Source organism: Ursus arctos, unplaced genomic scaffold (genome assembly GCF_023065955.2).
Source record: "Ursus arctos isolate Adak ecotype North America unplaced genomic scaffold, UrsArc2.0 scaffold_4, whole genome shotgun sequence".
NCBI classification, from domain to species: domain Eukaryota; kingdom Metazoa; phylum Chordata; class Mammalia; order Carnivora; family Ursidae; genus Ursus; species Ursus arctos.
Window position 1 is genome coordinate 58424826 of NW_026623056.1, and position 27787 is coordinate 58452612.

The 27787-nt window shown below is 32.8% G+C and overlaps 1 protein-coding gene across 3 annotated transcripts in view; it reads right to left on the reverse strand.

The window, feature by feature from the left end:
• Window positions 1-27787, reverse strand: part of CADM2 (cell adhesion molecule 2) — a 1027113-nt gene that overhangs the window by 119420 nt on the left and 879906 nt on the right. For all 3 annotated transcript variants that reach the window (XM_044381110.3, XM_026489516.4, XM_044381128.3), the window contains exon 5: window positions 23555-23725. In XM_044381110.3, coding sequence (XP_044237045.1) covers window positions 23555-23725 — 171 coding nt within the window. The remainder of the gene's footprint in view (window positions 1-23554; window positions 23726-27787) is intronic.

Genomic DNA, 27787 nt, shown 5'->3' on the forward strand with positions numbered 1-27787 from the left:
GTCCCTAAATACACATAAATATATATATTTCATAATTGTACATCATGGTGTGTGTTCAGGCTTTTTCTAATATTATTGTCTACATTTACAAGGGATTTCTTAGATTTGGTGAAACAGAGTATACAATTTTAAGAAGCTACCATCCTGTCTATGGAAAGCTAACAAAGATATCCAAATATCTTATGAGCCCCACTGTTGTATAATTTCTGAAATCTGAGTATAAAACTGAAATTGCAAAATGTGGTTCAGATGAATATCAAGCATTTCATACAATTGTTTCTTCAACTATTTATAGATGGCTGTGAATATGACTGAATGCATTTATGTACATTTGAATAACAACACTTTTCTGTTGCAGGAATACCAGGACTCACAGTAAAGAACCATCAAAGAACTCAGGATCAACTACTGTCTCTATGAGCAATATGCAGAATCTTTTTGAAAATGCAGTAATGCAGCACCCAGCACATGTTGCTTGCTCTAAAGTACAGTTAGCAAATAATTTGAAATAGTTATTTAGAATATTACTAAAAGTTAACTTTTTGTGATATATACTGCAACATAATTGTTATAATTTTTTTAAATTTCCATTTAACAATAAAATCATTCTTGGTGAAAAAGGATTCAAAAATACCTTAAGACATTAATATGTATAGCTTTCGTGCCATGTTTAATACTGTTTAATCAACACAGAGACACCTATTTCATAGAAGAAATGGAAAATAAACTTAAAAAAAGAGACGATGTAAACATGCTCATTGCTTTACGAGACTTTGCTAGTCCTGGCATTGTGTGGCCAACACTACCTGGAATTCCAGCCAACATGGAACTGCCTCCTGCTCTTATCTCTGCACCCTCAACAATAAGCAAAATGGGCTCTGACAGCTCGAAAGTCACGATTACTTCCGCCCTTCCCTTAGTGTGATAGAAAATCTGAACCACCCTGGGGTTAGACCCACTCTCTGATTTTGAACCAATTAAATAAGTATGTATCAACAGTTTAACTTTTATGTTACTTTTAGGTTACTTCAGGAAAATATTATTTAGATTTGTCATATACTGAATAGTAAAATAGGATCCTGTGGAAGATCTTATATCATACTTACAAATTATTTACAGATTTTAAATACATTCTTTTTTAATCCTCTAAGGAAGAAAATAAATTCTTGATAATCAACAATAATATCCTGGTTGCAAACAGGGATTTCTTATACATTATGGTAAGAAATTTCAGTGTGAAATAACCCAAGGGGGAAAAAAAAAGAACAATTTGACGAAATATGACACATATTCATCATACTTTTTTTAACCAGTAGGAAAAAAATCATTTAATAAAGGATTAAATTATACTTTCATCAATTTTTTGATTATCACCATAACATTTATGGAATCAGTTATTGACTAGGATGACTGTATAATTTTTTCTTCAAAGCAGAACATTTCAAAAAGAGAAGGCAAAATGTCGACAATTATGCAGGGTAACAAGTGTGAGCCGGAATGATTCTGGAAAACGAGGTTTATCGTCTTTTGAACTTTGACCATATAATGCATATAGCAAAATGTAATTTCATCCTGACAAATAGAAGCAAGCTTCAGTTCCAGAGGAAAAAAAGTGGGAGAAAAAAGATCAGAAAGTGAGATTCTAGAGAAGAGAGTTGTGTTAATTTGGGTGTCTGTGATGTTTAATTTGTATTAACTTGACTGGACCATGGGGCCCAGATACTTGCCTAAACATTATTCTGGGTATTTCAGTGACAGTATTTTTGTAAGAGAGAAACCTTTTTTTTTTTTTTTAAAGATTTGACTGATTGATTGATTGATTGATTGATTTAGAGAGCACAAGCATGGGGAGAGGCAGAGGGAGAATCTTAAGCAGGCTCCACACCTAGCTTGAGCCCAACAATAGGCTTGATCCTATGACCTTGAGATCATGACCTGAGCTGAAATTAAGAGTTGGACACTTAACCCACTGAGCTACCTGGGTGTCCCTATAAGAGATCAACGTGTAAATCAGTAGACTGAGTGAAACAGATTGCTCTCTCTAATGTGAGTGGGCCTCGTCAGATGAGTTGAAGGCCTGGGTAAAACAAAAAAGCTGATCTTTCCCCAAATAGGGGAGAATTCTTCCTGTCTGATGGGCTTCAAGCTAGAAGATCAGCTTTTTTCCTGTTTTGGAATCAAACTGGAACTAAAGCATCAGCTCTTCTGGGTCTCTAGCTTGGCAACTCAGCCTGCAGGTCTCAGGATTTGCAGACTCCATAACTGTGTGAGCCAACTTCTTATAATAAATCTCTTTTTCTATGTATACATTTTATTAGTTTTGTTTCTTGGGAGAACCCTGACAAATACAGAAATCTAAGAAACAGACCCTGAGACATATCTTTTATGGGGGTGATATTAGGAAGGACTGGAAAGTGAGAGAGGAAGTAAATAAAGAATGTGCTATTGAGCAGATGACACAGTGGGCAACTGGGATTCAACTCTGCTATGGAACTCTGAGAGACAATGCAGGGCATGGCTCAGAGTTATCTTATTTGATGAGCAAGGGACAGGAGTATTGAGGGAATATTTACCAATTTTCATTAGTGTTTGGTTGAGGATTACTCTGGAGGGAGAGGGAATGTTATTACACGGATACACTTAGTCTACTCAGTGCAGAGAAATGGCGTATGCCAAAGGGATATGGGCCAATCACCACTAGTATCTGCTTCATTAAGGTAAAATATAAGTGGCAGGTAGCTGTTAGAATAGAGGAAAACAGAATATGACTCTATTTCTCTTAGCTCTGCCAGTTTTTGTTTAAGCAATTTATTAGAAGTGAGAATTTGTATAACAAATTGTTCCCTGAAGCATGATTCAGTATTCCTTTTATATCCCAAATACAGAATTTTAATTATAAGAAAATGCTAAAGCAGATAATATGTTTTGCATGTATTTCTATGGAACTTTCAGGAAGACCACCAAATGGTCTTCTAAAGTAACCAAAATCAAGGGATATGATAAAATGCTCTTTTATTTTACTTCAGAATTACTCAAAATGTTGATCGTTTCTATGCCTACAAATTATGTTTGCTAGATTTAACAACACCCCTGTCTCTGCATCCCCCTACCCCCACATGTTTCTGATTCAATTCTTACATCTCTGGCTACTCTTTCTCAGGTTCTGTTGTCTTTTTGCATTTAGCCTTTAAATACTCAGATCACCAAGAATGGAATTCATGATCTGTTCTCACATTATTTCTGGCTGGGTCCTTTCAGCCACATCCATCTCTTTAGTTTCTACCTACCAACCAATCATTCTCAGATTTATATCCTACAGGCAGCTCTGTACCACAAGCTACACTTAAATATATGCAGCACCCATCTGACATGTCCACTCAGATGTCTAAAAGACACGGTGCTTTCACCATGTCCAAAATGAACTCAAGCTCTCCAACCCTTACCTCCATGTTCTTCATCCAGCAATCTCTAGTTCTGTAGATACTACCAGCCTCCATCCAGCTACACACACCAGACACTTTCTGTTTCCTTGTGTTTCTATCATCAACCAATTTATCAAGTCTGGTTGATCTATGTCCTGAATAGTTTTCAAATCTACGCATTTCCTTCTTATAGTTCCACACCTACTTCTTTTATCTAGTTTACTGCAATAGTGAACGGTCTCTCTCTTTCGTGTCAGTTTTTGTCTCCCTAAAATCTGATTCCTAGAACTAAACAAAGTTGTCTTCTCAAAACATAAATCTGATAGGGGCGCCTGGGTGGCTCAGTTGGTTGAGCATCTGACTCTCAATATCGGCTCAAGTCATGATCTCAGGGTTGTAAGATGGAGCCCCAAGTTGGGTTCCACACTGTGTGTGAAGCCTGCTTGGGATTCTCTCCCTCTCCCTTTGCCCCTCTGCCTTGCTCATGCTATCTCTCTTTCTCTAAAATAAATAAATAGATAAAATCTTAAAAACAAACAAACACATAAATCTGATTTGGTTAAAATCCTGAATGGTTAATTTTTGCTCTTAAGATTAAAAGCAAAATCATTAGTATAGCCTTTAGGTCTCATGTGATCTGTACACTTCTTCATTCTCTTGCCTTTTTTTTTTTAAGATTTTATTTATTTATTTGATAGAGTGAGCAAGCATGAGCAGGGGGGTGGGGAAAAGCAGACTCCCTGCTCAGCTCAGGACTCTGATATCATGACCTGAGCCAAAGGCAGACAACCAGCTGAACCACCCAGGAGCCCCACTCTCTTGCCCTCTAACATTTATTTTTATTATTTGAATGAATTTTATACAAATTGTCTGTAATATTCCATTCTGGGGGAGCTTATTTAACTCTTAAATCTCAACTCAAATATTTTTGCTAAGGGCATTCATTCATTACCCTCAAGTTTGATCAGATGCCTCTTCCACATGTTCTCTTTCACCTTGGTGTAATTTTTAAACAGTCACAGCTATATCTTCAGTATCCTGCATAATGCTTTACACAAAATCTGTGCTTAATAAATAAATTCTTGAATGAATGAATATGCTAAAGATTTTGTTATATTTCCTTATCAGTTTGATATATTAATTCTAAAATATTAAAAAATGCTTAATTGAAATCTTGTTGGGGTCTGTTGTATGTAAAATTAATCTTAAATATTCACGTTATAAACCTTAGATAGACTTTTACTCCTAGCTCATACTTCATTTAATCAAATTTCTATTGCTGACTCTTTTCCTTGTATAAATCTTCTGTGTTAGATAACATTAGATAATAACTGCATGATTATAAAAATGCCAATTTGTTTTTTAATATCTCCTAAGTAAACTAGTTTTCTCTCCTCCTCCAGATTTTGGCTGGGGAATTACTCAATTTTGGAGAAATTTATTTAAATAAACAGCCAAGAGGCACCTGGGTGGCTCAGTTGGTTAAGTATCTGCCTTTGGCTCAGGTCACGATCCCAGGGTCCTGGGATGGATGGAGCCCTGCATCTGGCTCCCTGCTCAGCGGGGAACCTGCTTCTCCCTCTCCCTCTGCTGCTCTCCCTGCTTATGCTTTCTCTCTCTCTCTCTGTGAAAGAACAAAAGAATGAAAGGAAGAAATAATCAGCCAACTTCTAGTTTATGTTTCCATGCAAGTCAGCATTCCTCTTTAAATATTCCATGTTAGCAATACACACAAAATTTCATTTTTTACCATGTCAGATACTACAGTAATATGATTATCACCCCAAACTTGACTTTTTTTCAAAGCATCTTTTAAATAACAAAAGGTAATTTGGGCTTTAACAGGTTTTTACTTAATGCTAAAGATATCTGTCATTACTACGCCTATTTTCTTTTCATTAGTCACTTTGTTGTATACATAAGGGAGTTGACCAAGCACTGTTAGGTTAAAATCATTTTGGAGAAATATCAATAATTTTCTATAAATAATACCTTTATATTGGTATAGAACTCTAATACTTAGTTATCTCAGCCAACAAAAAGACAAATAAAAAATTATAGTCATCTCAAAAACTGAGTTAAATTTAAGAATCTTCAATTTCCAGGATTTCTTTAAAATATTCATTTTAAAACTGAAAACACCATGTAAACATATTTTTCTTTACTATTTATTTTGTTATATATCAAAACGAATGGAGAGTTTTTTTAGAAGTGTCACAATGCACAACAGATAAGATAATGATTTTATAAAATAATCTTAAATTTATGCATATATTATCCTATTAATCTTTTTACTAACCAAGGTATAAGTAGGAATGAGAAAGTAAAAATTGCATAATTCAAAACTTTTATTACATGTCTTTGCCAAGTTATCTGTCCAGAATTATAAAAAGGTTTTTTGTTTGTCTGTTTGTTTATATTTCTTAAGTTATTTGTAGATTTTCCTCTTGGTTGTAGTTTCTCATTTCAAAAACACTGGGGATATATATATATTTTTAACCAAAGTTTACTTAAGTAGTAATTCCCGGATTGCTTTGGAAATAATCTATTTTCCAGTCTCGGTGGAACATGAGTTGCGTTTCATCCTGTTTCACTTCTTCACAAAACAGAATGACGTTCTTTCTTCAGTACTTTGTGGATGTGTATAGTATTTTCAAATTACTAATATAATGCATTGTACTGTACCAATTGATGACAATAAAGAAGGGGGTTAGTAAAAATACATTATTTTTATTGTTATGAATTTATCTTAGCTTTGTCTTATATGTTACTCATTTTTTTAAATAACAATTTCCACATCTGTTTAAAAATGTCTTCAAGTAAATCAACTCTAACACCATATTTATTCAACATAATTGCGTACAATCATATATATTATATGCAATATATATTTATAATATATAAAAACATACAAATGGCTGAGAACAGTAATTAGGTTTAAATTATTTCATAATAGAAGATATATATGATTATTATAAAACACTGCACTTAGTAAAACATGTATACTTTCATATGGTTACTTCATTTACTACATTTTGAGCATTCAGGATCCAAGATCTTAACCGGTTTCATTGTATGTTGTCAGATCATACCAAAATGCCCGAAATGTAAGAGTTCTTTAAATGTTGAATGAATAAATGAATGAGTTGCTTCTTATTTCTTTCAAAATGTAAGTAAATGAGAAAGTTTTGCATAAGAATATAGAAAATAAGGATATATTCATTCATCCACAAATCATTTTTCAGTGCTTACTAGCAAACAAGCAAAATACGCAGCTATTTTAAAAGCACAATGTTTCCTTTCTAAGGCTTTTGTAGGAAAAATATCACTCTTAAAATCTATTTTTAAAATTATTAAAATGTGAAAAGAAAACACACTTTAGATTTAAGTATTATTTCTTTAACTTATCTGACCAATTCTGGGTTTCACTTAGAAACAAGCACAATTACTATCAAAAGATAGATTGGTGCACAAATGATTCTTTTTTTATTCAGAATTTTAAAAGCTTTATGAACTTGGCAGTAAGGACACCTCTTGTTTTATTTGACGAACTCAGGATTTGAGTCAAAGTAAAGATATTGATCCAGTGAAATGGATTTTCTATATCCTCGACAAAGATTATAGAAAGGAGAAAAGATCAGTGATGCAGCCACCATTAAACCACCTAATGGACCATCTTAAACGCACAAGCTCTTAAAGTATTTAGTGTCAGGGGTTCAACATTTATCCATCACTAAGGGCTCTGAGGTGAATAAAAAGAAGTTTTAAATCAAATGTTTTACCAATAAAAAAAAAAGAAAAAAATACACTGTACCTCTTCCATAATCAAAGAAATACAACAGAAATTTAAGATTATATAAAACATCAGCCTGTTATGGATGATGAAAAAATTGCCAAATAAGAGAAGCAATTGTAAACTAACATGTACTACTACCTTACTATATCATTCCATATTGTATAATATATCGAGGAACAAAGGTGGTTTACAAATTAAAACGACAGTCAGTTGCATTGTCCGTGACATTATGTGGATCCTTGGTTAAAAGCAAAATACTATCTTGATCATTTTATGTGTTCACAAAAGTTATTTCCTATGAGTACTCCCAAATAATTCATTTAACATTCATATAGTCCCTAACACATATGAGGCACAATACTATTATCTATGTCTAGCCATTGTTTCACCAGTATTGTAATATAACATAATAACACTGTACATTATAACATTCACTGTGTAACATCTAAAGCTCTGGTGTTAGTTTTCATAAATGGTGCTGAGTGTTTACCATATTCTTAGAAAAGCAAACTCATCAGAGCAGAGATTATATCTACCTTGTTCACTGGTTTATCCTTGGTTCTAGAGTAACTCCTGTCCCTCAATTAAGTATTTGTTGAACAAATGAGTAATGGATTTTAATATTTTCTAACCACCAGTGTGATATATTTGTCAAATTTATTTGTCACAGCTATCTTCTAATGATAGTGAACATTGACCAAATACTTGGTAAATAATAGTCATTGTTGTAAATATTCTATATGTATTGGCTCAGCGAATTCTCTCATACAGCATTCAAGGAAGGTTCTGCTGTTGATCTATTGTATAGAACATGAAAGTAAGGCTCAGAGGAGTCACTCACCCTAGTTACACAATCATAAATCACTTACGCAGTTTGAATCTTGTTCTCTGATCTTCACTACACCTCAATAAGCTTGTGTTTCCTGTTCCCTCTTAGAAGACACTAGGAATTGCTAGTGCTTTTTGCAGTAAATTCCATGTCCTCTATTCTTTAAAATCGACTCTTTCTCCATCTGGTTGAATTGGAAACTGGCAAAAGATTTGCTTTGACTCTATATGATCTGCAAGTTATAAAACCTATCTGGCAATGTTACTGAATTCTACATGTAAACCATATGTCAATCTGCCTGTCTCCTTTTTTTTTCTTCAAGTCTTATATCTCCTTCTCACATCTCTTCAACAGATGAAAATATTCTTTTGAGTAAAGGAGGTTAAAAGGCACAGACTTCCAGTTACAAGATTTTTAAGTGCTGAAGATAAAATGTGTAATATGATGTTTATAGTTAACAATACTATATGTGTATTTGAAAATTGCTAAGAGAACAGATCTTAAAATTTCTCATCAAAAGAAAAATGATTTTCACTATGTACAGTGATGGATGTTAAGTAAACATTATAGTAATCATTTATATATATACATATCTATCTATCTATCCTGAATAATTATGTTGTATACCTTAAACTAATACAATGTTACATATTAATTATATATTAAAGTTATATATCAATAAAACTGGGAAAATATTTTAAAAATAAAGAAATATATTCCCTTATTTATTATGATAGAGCCTTCTCAACAACATATTTTTCTTCTCTATAAAATAATACAGAAATATTCCCACAACAAATTTCTATTAAGGAAAATTTAGAAACTTTTAAATATTATGTAAATGAAAGAGTTGTGATTCTTTGCTTTATAGCAATGTTATTATATAAAAGTTTCTGAAAAAATAATTTAATTAGCACCCTTATAAGTATCTCTTGATAATTACATTAATACTAAAGAAAATTAGTCACCTACTCAACTTTGTGAAACCACTTTGAACTTTTCTCTAAAATAATGGTTCTCAATTAGAGGCAATTGTGCACCCCATCTCCAAGGACATTTGGCAATATCTGGAGACATTTTTGCTTATTACAACGTGGGGGACATATAGAAGGAATACCGTTAGTATCTAATGGATAGAGTCCAGGAAGGTTACTAAACATCCTACAGTACAAAAGACAGCCCCTCCACAACAAAGAAATACCTGGCCCAAGATGTCAATAGTACCTTTCTGTAAAATGTTTACATTCATTCTATTCATTACCTATATATTCTTCTTTGTTACAACAGACAGGGAAGGACCAGAGAACTGTGAAACCGTGTACATTTATATGGGATACTTGGTCTATTCTCATATCTCTACTTCTGAAATGAAGGAAGTGCTGAATACTCTGAGGAAGGTCATTATAATACCTTCCTGAAGTAAATAGCTACAAAGCAAACCTAGTCTACACTCAAAGTCGACCACTTTTCATGTTGATATACCAAGAGTTAAGCAGAACCATTTCAGCTGCTATTTATTTCCCCTGTGTAAGACTGATTTTTTTCTAAAGTGTCCATTTTTTTCCCTGTTTGTAATTTTACAGTAAAACTCAAACCCTTAACTTTCCTTTTAACTCACAACACTATGCAAAGAATGCTCAAAACAATCAGGTACTTTTCTTTCAACAGTCTGTTAAATTCCTTTTAGTTCTAATGAAGAATTATTTTTGTGGCAATCTTTTATTTATTCAACAAATATGTACAAATTAGTGTTGTCTAAGACCCACTGCTACTACTATTCAGGCGCTATACATCCATAAATATAGTAACCCATTAATTTAATCCAAATCAGAAAGATAAATCATATATAGTTCAAAATCATGCAAAATTCAAAACTGAAAGCAAGATAGAACTCTGATGGAGTATTATGGGTGTTATGGAGGAAGAGATTATATGTTTTTGTCAGAAACAAAGAAAGTTACCTGGAGAAGTGGCACTTAAAACAACTCAAAGAATACACACTACTTGAACTGGCAAAGTTTTTCTAGAGGTAGAGAAAATAAGGGAATTCAAACAAAGAGTTGAACAAAGGGTTGATGAAGAGAAGAATGTGGGCTGTATATGAGGTTGTATGCGAGGCATCTAGAAATAATGTGAAGTCTAGGATGCATTATCTCTAAAGAGGTGCCGAGAGCAGCGTTATAGGTGGGTATATTTTCAAAGCCTTTAGTGTCAGGCTGAAGAGTTTGGGCATCATGTTAGAGGCAATAAGAAGCCATCTTAAGTTTGTAATCAAGTGAGTATCAGGGTCAGAACCAAGGTTTAGAAGATATTTGGCAGTGCGTAAAACTGAATGGATCAGGGAGCTATTAGAAGCAAAATGTCTCTATTATAAAATTGAGCCACAAGGAAAATCTTAAGTCAAAGAAAAAGGTTGCAGTAAAAGTACAGATAATAAATGCATCAATATTTTCGCTTATATTCTAATTCACAAATTTCTACAATTGCAGACTCTATAGTACGTTAAGTGCATTCTCTCTATCTCCCTTATTATCCTTACTTACATCTTAGTTTAAAATAATTGTTTCTCCAATATTTTATTCTTGTTCTTAGAATAATTATAAAATATTTAGGGACTGAAGGAATTTATAATTTGGAATTTATAATAATTAAAATAATTATAATAATAATTTATCAAATGAAGTGCTCTTGTATTAAGTGGTCTGATATGGTGATGTAAAATGCATAGCTTTGATTCAAAATTGATAGAGTTGGTTGTGCTCTGGGAGGCAGAGATAAATTCAGTTAGTTGATAGCTTCGACACTGGAGATGGATTACTTAGGAAAAGGCATCAGGAAGGCCACTTGTTAAATTTCATGACTACACAGGAAATTTTGACAGTTCTGAAAGCTCATTAAAAAAAAAAAAAACAAGGCTCCAAATCATTATTTAAAATGAAAATGAAAAACCAGTATTCACTGTGTTTCTAAACATGTTCAAGTTGTTTGTTTTTGATAAATTAAAGAAAATTTATTTAAGTCACCATGAATAGAATTCCTCACAGGGATGCAAAAAGAAACAGTAAATAATGAACACATTAATGTAAAGTTGTTTTGGATTTTATAAATCTGTTATGTGATGGCCTAAGCACTGAGTGTTTATTTCACAAACATACATTAATAGACAATGCATAGGTTAAGTCAAACATGAAAGCTTAATATAAAACTATACAATTTAGTGAGGGAGTTAATATCTCATTTCATGTTCATTAACCATTTAGTCAACTATCAAGTTTGGTTTTGTTTCATATGTTATTTAATCTTTAAAATGTCCCCTTTTGGCATACCTGGGTGGCTCAGTTGGTTTAATGTCTGATTCTTGATTTCAGCTTAGGTCATGATCTCAGTGATGGGATCCAGCCCTCCATGGGGCTCCATGCTCAGTAGGGAGTCTGCTTGAAATTATCTCTCCCTCTGCCCCTCCCTCATTCTTGTTCTCTCTCTCTCTAAACTAAATAAATAAATCTTCAAAAACTAAAATAAAATGTCCCCTTTTATGTCATTCTAGTAAATTTGACAAAGGCCAAAATCATCATCATCATTCATTCATCATCATCACAATAACAATAAAAAAATACAGCAACAGTCCTTACATATAGTGTATATTTTGAAATATGTTTAAATTGAGAAAAGCCAAATCAAAAAATAACTACATAGTTATGGTAGATTGTCTCCATGAAATTTCTCCTTTAGGATAAAAAGATTTTATTTGTATCTTTTATAAATGGAAAGAAAAAAAATATATATATTTTTTAAAGATTTTATTTATTTACTCGACAGAGATAGAGACAGCCAGCGAGAGAGGGAACACAAGCACGGGGAGTGGGAGAGGAATAAGCAGGCTCATAGCGGAGGAGCCTGATGTGGGGCTCGATCCCACAACGCCGGGATCACGCCCTGAGCCAAAGGCAGACGCTCAACCGCTGTGCCACCCAGGCGCCCCAAGAAAAAAATATTTTAAAAGTTATTTTTATTTTCCCAGTATCATCAAATTTTTAATTTTTTTATTGAGTATAGTTGACACACAATGTTATATTTGCTTTACGTGTACAACCTAAGTAATAATAATCACTAAAATAACTAGCCTTGTTCATAAAAAACATAAATAAAAATTTCCTTCCTAAAAAGGCATGTAAGGTTAACCCTTAGCATGTTGTTAGAGTGCAATGGCCTCAATTTTAGTTATTGAGTTTCTTTTTGAAACAGTTCTAATTTTAGAAAAAGTATTTCATGATTTGTGTCCTTTCTCAGAGGTCCTCCAAAAAACAGAGAGAATTCATTCTTCAAAATAGATTTTAAATTATTCTACCTTGCAATTATGATATGAAAAAACCAGACTATTTTGTAAATCTAAATACACTGTGAAATTGTAATGGTGTTATATTTTCTGTAGGTTGAAAAATTTTGCTCCTTCAGCATTCTGTGAATTACTTCACCATGAATTCGACCCTAACTCATCGATTGTCCCCAACTATGCTAAAAGGTATGACACAATAAAAAAATGGAAGTATGATGAAATCATCTAGAGTGGTGGTGTCCAATATGGTAACAACTAGTCACATGTGGCTATTTAAATTTCAATGTAAATTGATTACAATTAAATAAAATTTAAACCATACTTCTTTAGTCACAAGATCTACATTTCAACTGCTTAATAGCCGCATATAGCTAGACATTGGCTACTTACTGTTTTGGGACAGATAAGAACATTACCATCATCACAGAAAATTCTATTAGACAGTGATGGTGTGAAAGGTTTATGCAAGAGTGATATAAATGATCACTGTTGGCTCATCCTTATTTACTTATTGGTCGGGTTTTGTGTTTTCTTACATGGTAGTAGAAAAGTAGTCTGGAAATAAAAACACCATCATTCTAGTTGTGTTTGCTTGTTTGTTGGTTGCTTAGCTTTTACGATCAGTTGAGAATTCTGAATCTTTCATTTCCTGCCCAAAATGGCAAGAGAATAAAATTGACAGAGAAAGGTATCTCAAAATTATTAGATAGATCAGATGATAAATTCAGAAAGAAAACAGTAGAACTCAAGAATCTAATGATGGTGAAACAGAATTCTTCACTTATGAAATCCTAGATGAATTTTATTAAACTCAAAAATCAATATGCAAACAATTTGTTTCTAAGGAAAGAAAGGGGAGGACTTCATCACATAATATTTTGCAACTCGATTTTGCTAAAAAGGCAATATGACAATGTTCTTTCATTTTTATGATTTCTGCACATAAGAACTTATATAGTTCCTAAGCGGATAAATGCTGAAGGCATTTGGTAATTAAAAATTTCTAAAATTTGTTTTCTTTTTCAATTTAGTTGGTGCTTATAAATCTAAAAATGAAATGTTTGCAATTACAGGGCAAAGACATTTTTACTGTCTTTGACAAAATTACGAACCATCAACGTTTTTTAGAGTATTTCATTTTGACAATGCAAGTGCAAGAAGAACCAGAAGCAATGACTAAATAGAACACATTAGAGATGTATTTGAAATCTGACCTCAGTATTAACAATGCGGTCTATTCTAGGAACATATATGACACTTGTTGCCCATTTTGGGTATATATATATATATCATGAAATACAGAAAATACAGAATAGAAATTCAAGTCTGCTTTACTTTAAATTTATTATTATTATTATCATTAGTGGGCTCCACACCCATCATGGAGCCCAACACAGGGCTTGAACTCACAACCCTGAGATTAAGACCTGAGCTGAGAGTAAGAGTCAGATGCTTAACCCACTGAGCCACCCAGGTGCCCCTATATTTAAACTCTTATTAAAGAGTATAATAAAGTTGTTTTTCCTATCCTTTATGATTACATCTATACATTATTCAAAAAGTAACTTACAACATAAAAATCTAAAATAACATCTCTCTTAGATCCAGATGGTGAATGGTAATTACATTCTTTCCTGACATATCAAGCATTAATACAATAAAGCTTAACATAGTGATAATTACATTTGCCTTAATTATAATATAATCAAATTTACAATAATTTTTAATTATAAATTTACAAATATAGATAAAATTACAATATTGAAGAGGAAGAAGAAAGTCTGAGGGCTGACATTACCTGACTTCAAGACATTATATAGCTACAGTAATCAAGACAGTATGGTATTAATGCAAAAATTAATAGATCAAGGAACAGAATAGGGAGCTCTGAAAGAACCCCACATAAATATAGTCAATTAATCTTTAACAAAGTAGCAAAGACAATTCAATGGAGAAATGACAGTTTGTTTAACAAATGCTGGAACAACTGGACACCCACATGCAAAAAAAAAAAAAAAAAAAATTCCAAACACACAAAGTGAACTCAATTTGGATCATAGACCTAAATGTAATGTGTAAAATTATAAAATTCCTAGAAGATAATATAGGAGAAATCTAGTTGACCTTGGGTTTAGTGGCAACTTTTTAGGTACAACTCTGAAAATATAATCCATGAAAGAAAAAAATTGGTCAGTTGAACTTTACTTAAATATGTTTGCTCTTGAGAAAGACACTTTAAGAAAATGAAAAGACAATGAGGAAAGCATTTGCAAAGGATATGTGTGATAAGTGAGTGGTATCCAAAATGTGCAAAGAACTCTTAAAACTCAACCAGAAAAACAACCCAATTAAAAATTTGGCAAAAATCTAACTAAACACCTCACCAAAGAAGATATGCAAATGAAAAAAAGCATATGAAAAGATGCTCAGCATCATATGTCATTATGGAGTTGCAAATTAAAATTAGATACCACCACTATTTAGAATGGCCTAAATCCAAAACACTGACAACTCCAAATGCTAGTGAGGACATGGACAGGGACACTCATTCATTGCTGGTGGGAATGCAAATGGATGCAACCATTCTGCAAGTTTGTTTACAGTTTATTACAAAGCTAAATATGGTCTTGCCAGCAATTTTATTTATAGTATAAAATAAACATTTAGATTTTCTAAAATGTTATGTTTTAGTCTTAGTGACATTAAGATACATTGCCTCTTCATAATCAATTTGCCTTTTGCTAAAATTTGCTCTAATTAAAATTTGAATGCCATTTACTCAAAGTTGAAAACTTCTGTTCAAACAAAAACCTGTGCACAGATATTTATAGTAGGTATATTTATAATTGTCAGAATTTGGAAGTAACTAAGGTATTTTTCAATAGGTGAATGGATAAACAAACTCTGGTTTATCCAGACAATAGAATATTATTCAACAGTAAAAAGAAATGTTCTATCAAGCCACAAAAAGACATGTCAGAACTTTAAATGTGTAATACTAAGTGAAAGAAAACAGTCTAAAAAGACTATATGTTATATAATTCCAACTACATTACGTCCTAGAAAAGGCAAACCTATACATCTAGCTAATAGATCAATGATGGCCAGGGGGTGGAGGAGAAGGAAGGAGCAATCCAGTGGTGAAGCACAGGTGGGCTTTAGGGCAGTGAATGCATTTTGTATGATATTGTAACCATGGCTGCAGGACAATATACACTGGTCAAAACTTTACAGATTTGTACAATTTAAATTGTGAAGGCTGATGTAAATTATGCACTTTAGTTAACACTAATCTATCAATATTAGTTCATCAACTGTAATGTAAGTATTACAATAACGCGTGGTATTAATAATAGGGAGAAATGTGAGAGGGGTAGGATAAGGGTATATATGGGAACTTTGTACTTTCTGTTCAATTTTTTATAAACTGAAAACTGCTCATAAAAATAAAACCTATCAATTAAAAAAAGTCTTTTGGACCCAGATGGTAAATAATAAGACAATCTTTCTGACATACTAAGAGCTAATCCAATAAAGTTCGATATATAATGGATTATAGTCTTCTAACTATTTATTTTTCTCTTAGAAACATGTGTGTGTGTGTGTGTACATGTATTATAGCTCAATCAGAAAAGAGAACTAAAACAATTTGAAAACCTTGGGATGTTAAATATGTAGTCACTTTGGAAAAATCAACCTTGGGGGCACCTGGGTGGCTCAGTAGGTTAAGCAGGTGATCTTGATTTTGGTTCAGTTCATGATCTCAGGGTTGTGAGATTGAGCCCCTCATTGGCTCTGAGCTGGAGATGGAGCCTGCTTAACATTCTCTCTCTCCTCCTTCTGCCTCTCTCCCCCCTCCCTCTCTCTAAAAAAAAAAAAAAAAAGGAAAAATCAACCTTGAACTACATTTTAAAAACAGACTTATAAAACAGAATGCTCTTTAATCAGAAGCTAAAAATATTGGATATGAATCACTTATGGTTATTTTCTCAATATTAGCTTTTACTTGTCAAAATCATTTGTCTCATTTTCTTATCCAGTTTTTATTCTTGATTAAACTGACTTAAAATTAGCTGCAAAAGATACATTGTCTTCTGTATAATACATACATTCCATCATTTGGGAGATATTTTTGACTGCCTTTTTATGAAATTAATTTGTGTGCTTAAAATAATGTTAAAACTTCTAAAATAAGCTTGATTAGGAACTTCATAATGAGCTTGATTAGGAAAGGCCAGTTAAGAATATATTGTATTAGTTTAATATATGAATTTAATATTTGTTAAAATTTGGAATTTCTGCTCACAAATACATACTCTTCTCTTCAGTGAGATTTAATAACAAAAAATGTTTACTTCTATTAATAACATAAACTTTATAGTAACATTGAATCCCTGCACTGAGATAACTTAAAATGTTTGGTGGTTCAATTACTTTAAATAATTCAATATTGCAAGGACAAATAAAATATTCTTTTACATATAAAAGAAAAAAATATGTATCTTGTGACCACATGTCAATAATACACCATTATGGGCAACATACGAATGTATCCTTCCTGAAAAAGTTTAAAACTCTATTGGATAACCATATATGAAAACGAATTTAAGATGTAATTTGAATGTAAGACCTAAACCATAACACTCATAGAAGAAAGTATGGGCAGTAGGCTCTTTGACATTAGTCTTTGCAATGTTTTTTTTTTTGGACCAGTCTTCTCAGACAAAGCAACAAAAGCTAAAATTTAAAAATTTAAACATTCGAATTACATCTTAAATTCGTTTCATATATGGTTGTCCAATAGAGTTTTAAACTTTTTCAGGAAGGATACATTCACCATTATGGGGGGTGTGTGTGTGTGTGCGTGTGTGTGTGTGTGTGTGTGTGTGTGTAATGGAATATCACTCAGCCATAAAAAAAAATGAAATCTTGCCATTTGCAAAACATGGATGGACTTACAGGGTATTATGCTGAGTAAAACAAGTCAGATAGAGAAAGAAAAATACATATGATTTCACTTTTACATATATGTGAAATCTAAAAAATGAAACAAATGAACAAAACAGAAATAAACTCATAGATAGAGGAAACAAACTGTAGGTTACCAGAAGGGGGAAGAATCCAGAGATGGGTGAAATAGATGAAGGGGATTTAGAGGTACAAACTCCCAGTTATAAAAGAAAAATATCCTGGGGATATAATGTGTAGCATAGGGAAAATAGTCAATAGTATTGTAATTACTTTGCATGGTGACAGATGCTAACTAAACTTGTAGTGATCATCTTGTAATGTATAAAAATATCAAATCACTATGATGTACACCTGAAACTAGTAAAATATTGTATGCCGATTATATTTCAATTAAAAAATTAATAAAAAAAACATTGGGATCTTTAATAGAGGTTACACCTTTGTTAATGTAGATAAATGTATCTTTTTGCCAAAGAGCATAGATTACTTCATGAGTCTAGCATGTATACATTTCATGATCTTTGCAAAAATATTTTGAAATCTTAAAAAATCCTTTCAAGTATCCTCAGGCATTAATGTGGAAATAGTAATTTATTTTAATTTTCAAAAATCTAACCTAAAGATAGTTCTCATTTCACCTTTCCGACTCCTTTAACACTGGCCTCTAGACCATAGATAATTTGTGGTAGAGCAGGTAATTAGATAATCAGCATTTCATAAGTGAGATGCCAAATGAGTGAGATATGTTATTTTAAAAATCTACTTGTAGCAAATGTTGAGAACTCGTTCTTTCTGATAGCTGAGTAATATTCCATTGTATATATGGACCACAACTTCTTAATCCAGTCATCTGTTGAAGGGCATCTCGGCTCCTTCCACGATTTAGCTATTGTGGACATTGCTGCTATGCACATTGGGGTGCATATGGCCCTTTTCTTTACTACGTCTGTATCTTTGGGGTAAACACCCAGTAGTTTTGCTACAACATGGACGGCACTGGAGGAGATAATGCTAAGTGAAATAAGTCAAGCAGAGAAAGACAACTATCATATGATTTCTCTCATCTATGGAACATAAGAACTAGGATGATCAGTAGAGGAAGAAAGGGATAAAGAAAGGGGGGGTAATCAGAAGGGGGAATGAAACATGAGAGACTATGGACTATGAGAAACAAACTGAGGGCCACAGAGGGGAGGGGGGTGGGGGAATGGGATAGGCCGGTGATGGGTAGTAAGGAGGGCACGTATTGCATGGTGCACTGGGTGTTATACACAACTAATGAATCATCGAGCCTTACATCGGAAACCGGGGATGTACTGTATGGTAACTAACATAATACAATAAAAAATCATTATAAAAAAAAATAAAAATAAAGATAAAAACAAGAAAAATAAATAAATAAAAATCTACTTGTAACACTCACCTTTCCGTCTAATAAATCTAGATAGTCTGAAATATTTAATCAAGTGCTTTCTATAATAAACAGACAAGTGGTGGAAGTATAGTTAATTCAACAAACACGGGACAATTTAAAAGACACTGACCTGGCCAGAGAGGTTAGGGAGCATTGAGTAAGTGGGAATTTGATTTTGTGATGTGCATATATAAACATTTACTTATATTTTAAGCAAATAATGGCACTGTTACCAAAGTGGTAAATACTAAACAAATATTAATGATAGCATAAGATTTCATAATTTGATGAATTTCATATATAATGAATATTTATATAACATATATTAATATTTATATAATATTGAATATTATACATATAATTTACCATAACACACACATACAGAGACTTATTTATCCATATTGGCAGTTCAATGCCATAGTACTAAAATGAGTTCTTAGAACATTCATTATTCTGAAATATTTTACTGATCTGTCTCTTCTGTTTCTCCTTTTCAATAACAGCTGACTTTTTATGAAATTTTTGTCAGTGTCACATATAGAAAATGAATGTTCAGTTATTTTCTTCTTTTCTGTGCTTTGTGCATATTTCTTTCTGTTTGTGCAGATACATTATTCTTACTGAAAATTATATAAAATCTGACTTATACAATCTGTTCTTCTAAAAATTAAATCAGACAAATAAAAAGTTATTGTTTTCAAAGAGATCTGCATAAGAATAGAAAGATGAATTAGAATTTCCATATATAAGAAAAAGAGAGTGGCATTTTCCACTGCTCAGGTGCAAAGTGTGCAGTTATCTGTTGTGCAAAATTTTCAGGTATTTGTGGTTCATAGTGAAAACTCTACATTTTCTTAAATTTCAAGTTTAAAGAAACTATCTTCCTTCATATGGCATTAAAATTTATGATTAATATCTTATAAAGAAATGCATGTTGCTGTGATATACTTTAGAGACTGAGTCCTTCTAAATTGTACATCACAGGGTTATGGGGTTAAAACATAGGCCTAGAAATATAATTCTTCCTACCATATTTTTTGCTCTTTGCCCTATGTGTTTAACAATTCCTTCTAATTTCTTAGCAAACTTGGCCTCTCCATAATTACACAGGATTTTTATTTCAAGTATAGTCTTAACTTTCCATTATTGTAGGGTTATACATTTGGTCTTGTCACTCACCACAGAAAACAGTGGCAACTCTTTTGTTCTGGGGGACCAAAATACTAAATATTCCTCCATTTGGGCCAATTTTTGTGGTTATTCATGATGGGACCATTGTAAAACACTGCGGAAATCTTAAATTTATGTTCCATAAACTCTAGACTAATCACCTTCTTCCTTTTCCAATTCTTTCTATTTCTCCCCACTTACATCCATGGAAATTTCCACATCATGCATATTGCACATGTGTGCCTATGCAGAGCCATGAAGGCCACCTCCAGTTTGCTCAATTTGATCTAATTTTAATGCAAACTGTTGCTAAATGCCCACTCTCCACTCCATGTTTCATCTCTGGGGAATGTTCTGCATCCCTAAAGGAACATTCAGCATTATCATCGGTTAGTTTTAATTACCTTCACATACTTGAATGGCGGTATGCTAGATGCTAAAAGAAATAATTTAAATAGATATGGTCTCTGCCTTCTAGCCACTTACATATTAAACCATGATAAAATGAGTTGCTATTTTTTAATTGGATAGCAAGTGGAACATTTCTTACATAAAACTTCCTAAAAAATGAAGCAATTCAATTGCCTTCCTCCATGAAGTTCGCTTAATAATGCACACTGAAATATAGTGAACAGCTAAAAATGCCCAGAAAGTGTATATATAATAGCTCCATTTTAATTTTAGACCCCAAGAAAGTTAAAAATGACTGGCTGCTAACAATTGGCATCTGACAGCTAAACTGAAATATTCTCGACAAATGTAAACAATTCTCTAGAATCTAAAAAAGAATCAGCTAGAGCCGCCTGGTGACTATGGGGTGGAAGAAGGCAAAGGCAAGTCTATTCCATGTCCAGGTCTGACACACGACAGAGACCAGGACACTCAGCAACCACAAAAATTTAGCATGATTAACTGCTGCATCTTTACAATAGCGAATCTAATTCTGCTTTAATGTTTTTGCTTCCTAGGTAAAATTTACCAACATACACATGCTTGATTTGTCCTCAGTACTGACAGCATTCAATCTAGAATTCTCTTTATAATATTCAGGACAAACCCAAATCCTGAAACAAGGCTCTTCAAACTCTTTCTTGCCAGTACCTAGAGAGTCACCTGGTTTGCCTCTTCTTTACCATAGCAAGCTAAAATATCTGATTTTGCTTGACTATTGGTGGGTTTCTGGTTATTAGTCTTTGGCTGGTGACCTTTAATATTTTTATGACTTAATTTTTATTATTTTATTATATGTTGAAATTACAGTTAAATTAGTAATTAAATATTATTGTTAAATCTTCATTTTATATATAAGTGAAAAAAAGTTCAAGTCAAATGCTGATAACCTGGGTCCTCTCAACATATCAAATTATACAATTTTCCACATTTTGAAAGACATGTTGATAAAATCAGAAAAAACAGGAAAGGGAAGGTGCTATAGGCTGAATGTCTGTGTCTCTCTAAAATTCGTATGTTAAAGCCTAATTCCCAATGTGATGTATTAACAGGTGGGGCTATTAGAAGTTTATAACTAGGATTAGTACTCTTACAAAAGAGACCCTGGAAAGCCCCTTAACCCTTTCTGCCGTGTGCAGACACAGAGAGGAGATAGCCATCTATGAACCAGGATGAAGCCCCTTACCTGCTCTTTGATCTTGGAAATTCCAGAATCTAGAACTGTGAGAAATAAACTTCTTTGGTTTATAAGCCATCCAGGCTATGGATATTTTTGTTACAGCAGCCTTGAACTAACTAAGGCAAGTGGCATTCATTGAAAGTTCATTAAATGCCATAAACAAAATTGTCTAGTTTGATCCTTGTAGAAATGAATTATCTAATTTATACATAAAGCTCAAACAGTAATTGTCCCAAGGTGTCACTGCAGGTAAATGTTGAAATTTGAAGATAATCTCAGTTTGGGCTCTAAAATATGCTTGCTGTGGAATTTGTTTCAATGAAAACAAGAGGAAAATTAATGAAACTAAATATAATTGAAAGTATTTAAAATATGATAATAATTTCAATTACTATTAAACTAAGAATAATTAAAACACAATGAGCAATAATTAAAAATCATAATCAGCTTGACATTTCTCTATCAAAAAGTGAAAAAAAAATCTGGTCCTCGTGGCATATTTCTGATCTTCCCTCATAATTACTCTCCAGTTATCCCTCTACTCTATTTTTTATTTAAATATATGTATAACATAAATATAATAAATGTTTATCATAATACATATAAATATATGTTATATACTAACACATACACACTTTCCTTGAACTCCACTCCCATTTCTCAAATTGTACTCCTTATCACCTCTGCTTTTTTTTTTCCCATAGCACTTAATACACAGCATCCTATACATTGTTTTCATTTTTTTTGCTTTTCTGTCATTCTTACCGAGAATGGATACTGTAAGAAAACTGGAGTTTGTTGCTGGTGGTGGTGGTGGTAATTTTGACACATGAAGACAATCTTAATTTGTTTTGTTAATGTTATCTTTTTGTTCACTTATGTAACCCCAGTGCCTAAAATAATGCCTGTTTCATAGTTGGCACTCAATAAGTTCTTGTTGAATAAAGAAATAAAAACAAAAACCAAAAACAAAGTGAGGATTTAAAAGACTGGTACTTAGATTTAACATTTTAGGATTTAATGTAATGTTACATCACACAAATTCTAAACTCAAACTATAACTTTATCACAAACAAAAACTTTCCAATATTTTAAAAAAATGAAGTAATACAATTCAGAAATGCAATCCCCTGGGCTCTACTTTTTTCAATTTTATCTTATATATTTCAGTTGATTCATTTTCATGTGGATAAATATTTCCAGATCACCTGTTATATTCCAGGGTCTTGTTAACTAATAAAACATCATGATTAAAGTCTACCATTTGCTAGTTGTGTGAACTTGGCCAAATGACTCAACCACTATAACCTTCAGTGTCTTCATCCATAAACTAATTAAAGAGGGTAACTACTCATCAGGTTTTTATGCTGATGCCCTAACATGAGACATGAGATAAAATAATGCCAGCGAAGCCTTTAGCACTGCCCCTGGACCACTGGAGTCATCCAATTAATGTTGTTCCTATCACTTGTCAGTAACGATGAAGTTGATGAAGAAAACATAATGGATATGCCCATGTATTTATAAAGACTTAGAATATCTCATATAGAAGTTAAACATTGTCTAATTTTAAAAGCACAGATAGGACAACATATTTATGTATAACAAAGTTAATTTTGTACAATAAGGTCCATCAAGGCCCTCTCAGATTCCCCACCCTCACTGACTCTGCCAAAATAACTAGTCTTCGTACCCCACCCACAGGCATACACATGCCTCAAGTCATCAGCTGGAACATAATTAGAAGTTTTAACCTTTAATAAGGATATTTTCTTTATTTCACTTCTTTGTCAAGAGTGATATTCAGGCAAGGACTACCTTCCTCTGAATGTGATTAATACTAGTGAGAGTAGTTGTACTTCATTTTGCTGAAGATTTTGCTGCACACATGCAGTAGTACTTCAGGATAGTGTGAAATGATTTTAATTGTAGATGAAGAGATTTGCTTCTGCTGAGATAAATAGGAAGGGAGTAGCATTTACTTACAGTGTATTTCTAGCACCTGCATGGCCACCTGAGGGGTGGCATTGAGAGATTCATGGTCTACTCTGCAGATCACAGCCACGCCATCGTCGCTCCGGTCCACTCGGAAATCCAGTGTGCTGCTGACGGTGAATGTCTTGCGATTTGCATCCTCTTCTTTTAAATATTTTACGTCTGAAAATAAAACGCAAGTTTTTAAAATTCTGTGACATTAGCTTTCAAAATGTAACAGATTCCATTTACTCGAGACACAACTGGAAGCAACATCTCCCTCTCTTTTTCAATTTTTAAAAAGCAAATATTTGTTAATTTAACATTTAATCCATTTCAGTTTGAGCAAATAAAAATACAACTACTTTGGAAATAAAATTTAAAAGGTAACTACATAAATAAAATAAAAGGGTGGGACACAGAACTATATTTCTTCCATGTCAGTTTTTTTTTTAATACTCCATTTGAGAAATCAGGCCATCTTACAATATTAATCTCCTTTCTTTAGATTTAAATTTTACATAAAGATAATCTTAATTCTCTGAGCCTCAAGTAGAGTTGGGAAGGCCAAATTCACAACATCTGGTTATGCCTAAAAGAAAGTACAATGTATTTGAGCTATGATTTCAACATGAATAATGTGAGATGACAATAATTGCTAGAGAATACCTACAATGAGAAGATGTCATCTTTTATAAAGAAAAGGAAGAGGACATGGATGCAAAAATTCTCAACAAAATACTAGCAAATCGAATCCAACAATACATTAAAAGAATCATTTACCACAATCAAGTAGGATTTATTACTGGGCTGCAAGGGTGGTTCAATATTTACAAATCAATCAAGGTGATACACCACATTAATAAAAGAAAGGATAAGAATCATATGACCCTATCAACAGATGCAGAAAAAGCATGTGACAAAGTATAGCATCCATACTTGATAAATCACTCAACAAAGTAGGGATAGAGGGAAGATACCTCAGCATCATAAAGGACATATACAAAAGACAGTTAATTTAATCCTCAATGAGGACAAACAGAGCTTTTCCTCTACAGTCAAGAACAAGACAGAGATGCCCACTCTCCCCACAGTTATTTGACATAGTTCTGGGAGTCCTAGCTTCAGCAATCAGACAACAAAAGAAATAAAAGGCATCCAACTAGGCAAGGAAGAAGTCCAACTTTCACTATTCACAGGTGACATGATACTCTATGTAGAAAACCCAAAAGACTCCACTAAAAAATTGCTAGAACTGATACATGAATTCAGTAACACTGTAGGATACAAAATCAAAGTACAGAAATCTGTGGCATTTCTATACATCAATAATGAAGCAGCAGAAAGAAAAATCAAGGAAATGATCCCATTTATAATTGAAATAAACCAAAAGAATAGGAAATAATAGGAATTGGAAGAACAAATATTGTTAAAAGCAATCTAGAACATTTAATGCAATCCTTATCTAAATACCAACAGTGTTTTTCACAGAGATAGAACAAACAGTCCTAAAATGTGTTAGGAACCCCAAAGACCCCAAATAACAAATGCAATCTTGAAAAAGAAAACCAAAGCTGGAGGCATCACAACTCCAGACTTCAAGCTATATTACAAAACTATTGTCATTGAAACAGTACCAGCACGAAAGCAGACAAATTGATCAATAGAATAGAATAGAAAACCCAGAAATGGACCCACAACTATATATAATCTTTGAAAAAAAGGAAAGAATATCCATGGGAAAAAAAAGACAGTCCCTTCAACAAATGATGTTGGGAAAACTGGACTGCACAACATGTAGAAGAATGAAACTGGACCACTTTCTTACACCATACACAAAAATAAATTCAAAATGGATGAAAGACCTAAATGTGAGGCAGAAAAACATCAAAATCCTAGAGGAAACACAGGCAGTAACTTCTTTGACCTCAGCCATAACAACTTCTTACTAGACATATTGCCAGAAGCAAGGGAAACAAAAGCAAAAATGAACTATTGGGTATTCATCAAGATAAAAAGCTTCTGCACAGCAAAGGAAACAATCAACAAAACTAAAAGGCAGACCATGGAATAGGAGAAGATATTTACAAATGACATATCTGATAAAGGGTTAGTATCCAAAATGTATAAGGAATGTATCGAACTCAACACCCAAAAAACAAATAATTCAGTTAAGAAATGAACAGAAGACATGAATAGACACTTTTCCAAAGAAGACATCCAAATGGCTAATAGAGACATAAATAGATGCTCAACACCACTCTTCATCAGGGAAATACAATCAAAACCACAGTGAGATACCACCTCACACCTGTCAGAATGGCTAAAATTAACAACACAGGAAACAACGGATGTTGGTGAGGATGCGGAGATAAGGGAACCTTCTACACTGTTGGTGGGAATGCAAACTGGTGCAGCCACTCTGGAAAATAGTAAGGACGTTCCTCAAAAAGTTAAAAATAGAACTACCCTATGACCCAGCAATTGCACTACCAGGTATTTACCCAAAGGATAAAAAATTCTGATTTGAATGGACACATGCACCCCAACGTTTATAGCAGCACTATCAACAATAGCCAAATTATGGAACTAGCCCAAATATCCATCGACTGATGAATGGATAAAGAAAATGTGGAATATTATCTAGTCATCAAAAATAATGAAATTTTGCTATTTGCAATGATGTGGATGGAACTAGAGTGTATTATGCTAAGTGAAATAAGAGAAAGACAAATACCATATGATTTCACTCATGTGGAATTCAAGAAACAAAACAGATGAACATAGGGGGAAAAAAGAGAGAAGCAAACCATAAAACAGACTCATAAATACAGAGAACAAACTGAGGGTTGCCAGAGGGGAAGTGGGCAGGGGAAGGAGTTGAATGGGTGATGGACATTAAGGATGGTACTTGTGCCGAGCACTGGGTGTTTTATGTTAGTGATGAATCACTAAATTCTACTCTTGAAAGTAATATTATACTATATGTTAACTAACTGGAATTTAAATAAAAACTTGACACACACAAAAAAAGAGAAAGATTTTACTTGAAAAAAAAGGAAGAGGACAGTCATCTGAATAATTTGAATATTTAAAAATATATATTTGCGGTGAAATTTACATTGAGATAAATGTTCTTCACTTGGCTGAAAAATTTATTTCAGCATGAATGAAATAAATCTTGAGGAATACTTTTCTCAAGATGTGTATTCATTTTTTTTTAAAGATTTTATTTATTTATTTGACAGAGAGAGATAGCCAGTGAGAGAAGGAACACAAGCAGGGGGAGTGGGAGAGGAAGAAGCAGATTCCCAGTGGATGAGCCTGATGTGGGGCTCCATCCCAGAAAGCCAGGATCATGCCCTGAGCCGAAGGCAGATGCTTAAGGACTGCACCACCCAGGTGCCCCTCATTTATTGATATTTAAACTTACTGTGCATGATTAGAATTCATTGTTAAATGGTACACTCAGGGATTATTTGTTCTTTATGGAAAAGAGATTTAATAATATTTTCATTTAATTTAAAATTTCTTAAGTCTAAAGTAGCTGATAAGAAGAGGGTAATTTTAATGGATTAGAAATCAAAATGATAGGCTAAAGATATTATAACAAGATCTTAAATGTGAAAGAGAAAGCTGTTCCATTTTCTTGTTCATTTCAAATGAACAATGATAATTTCAGGGAAAGAGTTATCTTGAATAAAGTACATAAAATATTTGATTTTACTACATATTAAATTACTTTTAAAACATTTAAAGACATATTTATAACAACAAAGTATGTAAGTTCAGCTTCTCCATTTGGTCTATGCAAAGATTTGACTTTGAAAGTAATATTGAAATTGAGATACCTGGTGGGTAGATATTTGCATGGTCCATTGAGTTTTACTTATTTACAGAGAAGTCTGACTTTATCTTATTGATTGATTTAAAAAAAAAAACAGAATAAATATTAGTAAAGGATGAAACTAGGTAAATGTTCCTTGTCTTGTTCTTGAAAATATATGATTGTGTTCAAAAATTATGAAAAAAATATTACCCAATTAAGACTTTACCATTAAAATTTTTATGTAATTTAGACAGCTCTGAGAGTAAGAAAAATTTCTAACATTTGAAAAGTAGAAAATTTCTAACATTTGAAAAGTAGAAGAACATTTAAAGCTCAATTCTGTCTTATAACTATAAATCAATCATACAGAATACAAGGTTTTTCATAAATATGTCTTATGAAATAACTCATTTTTG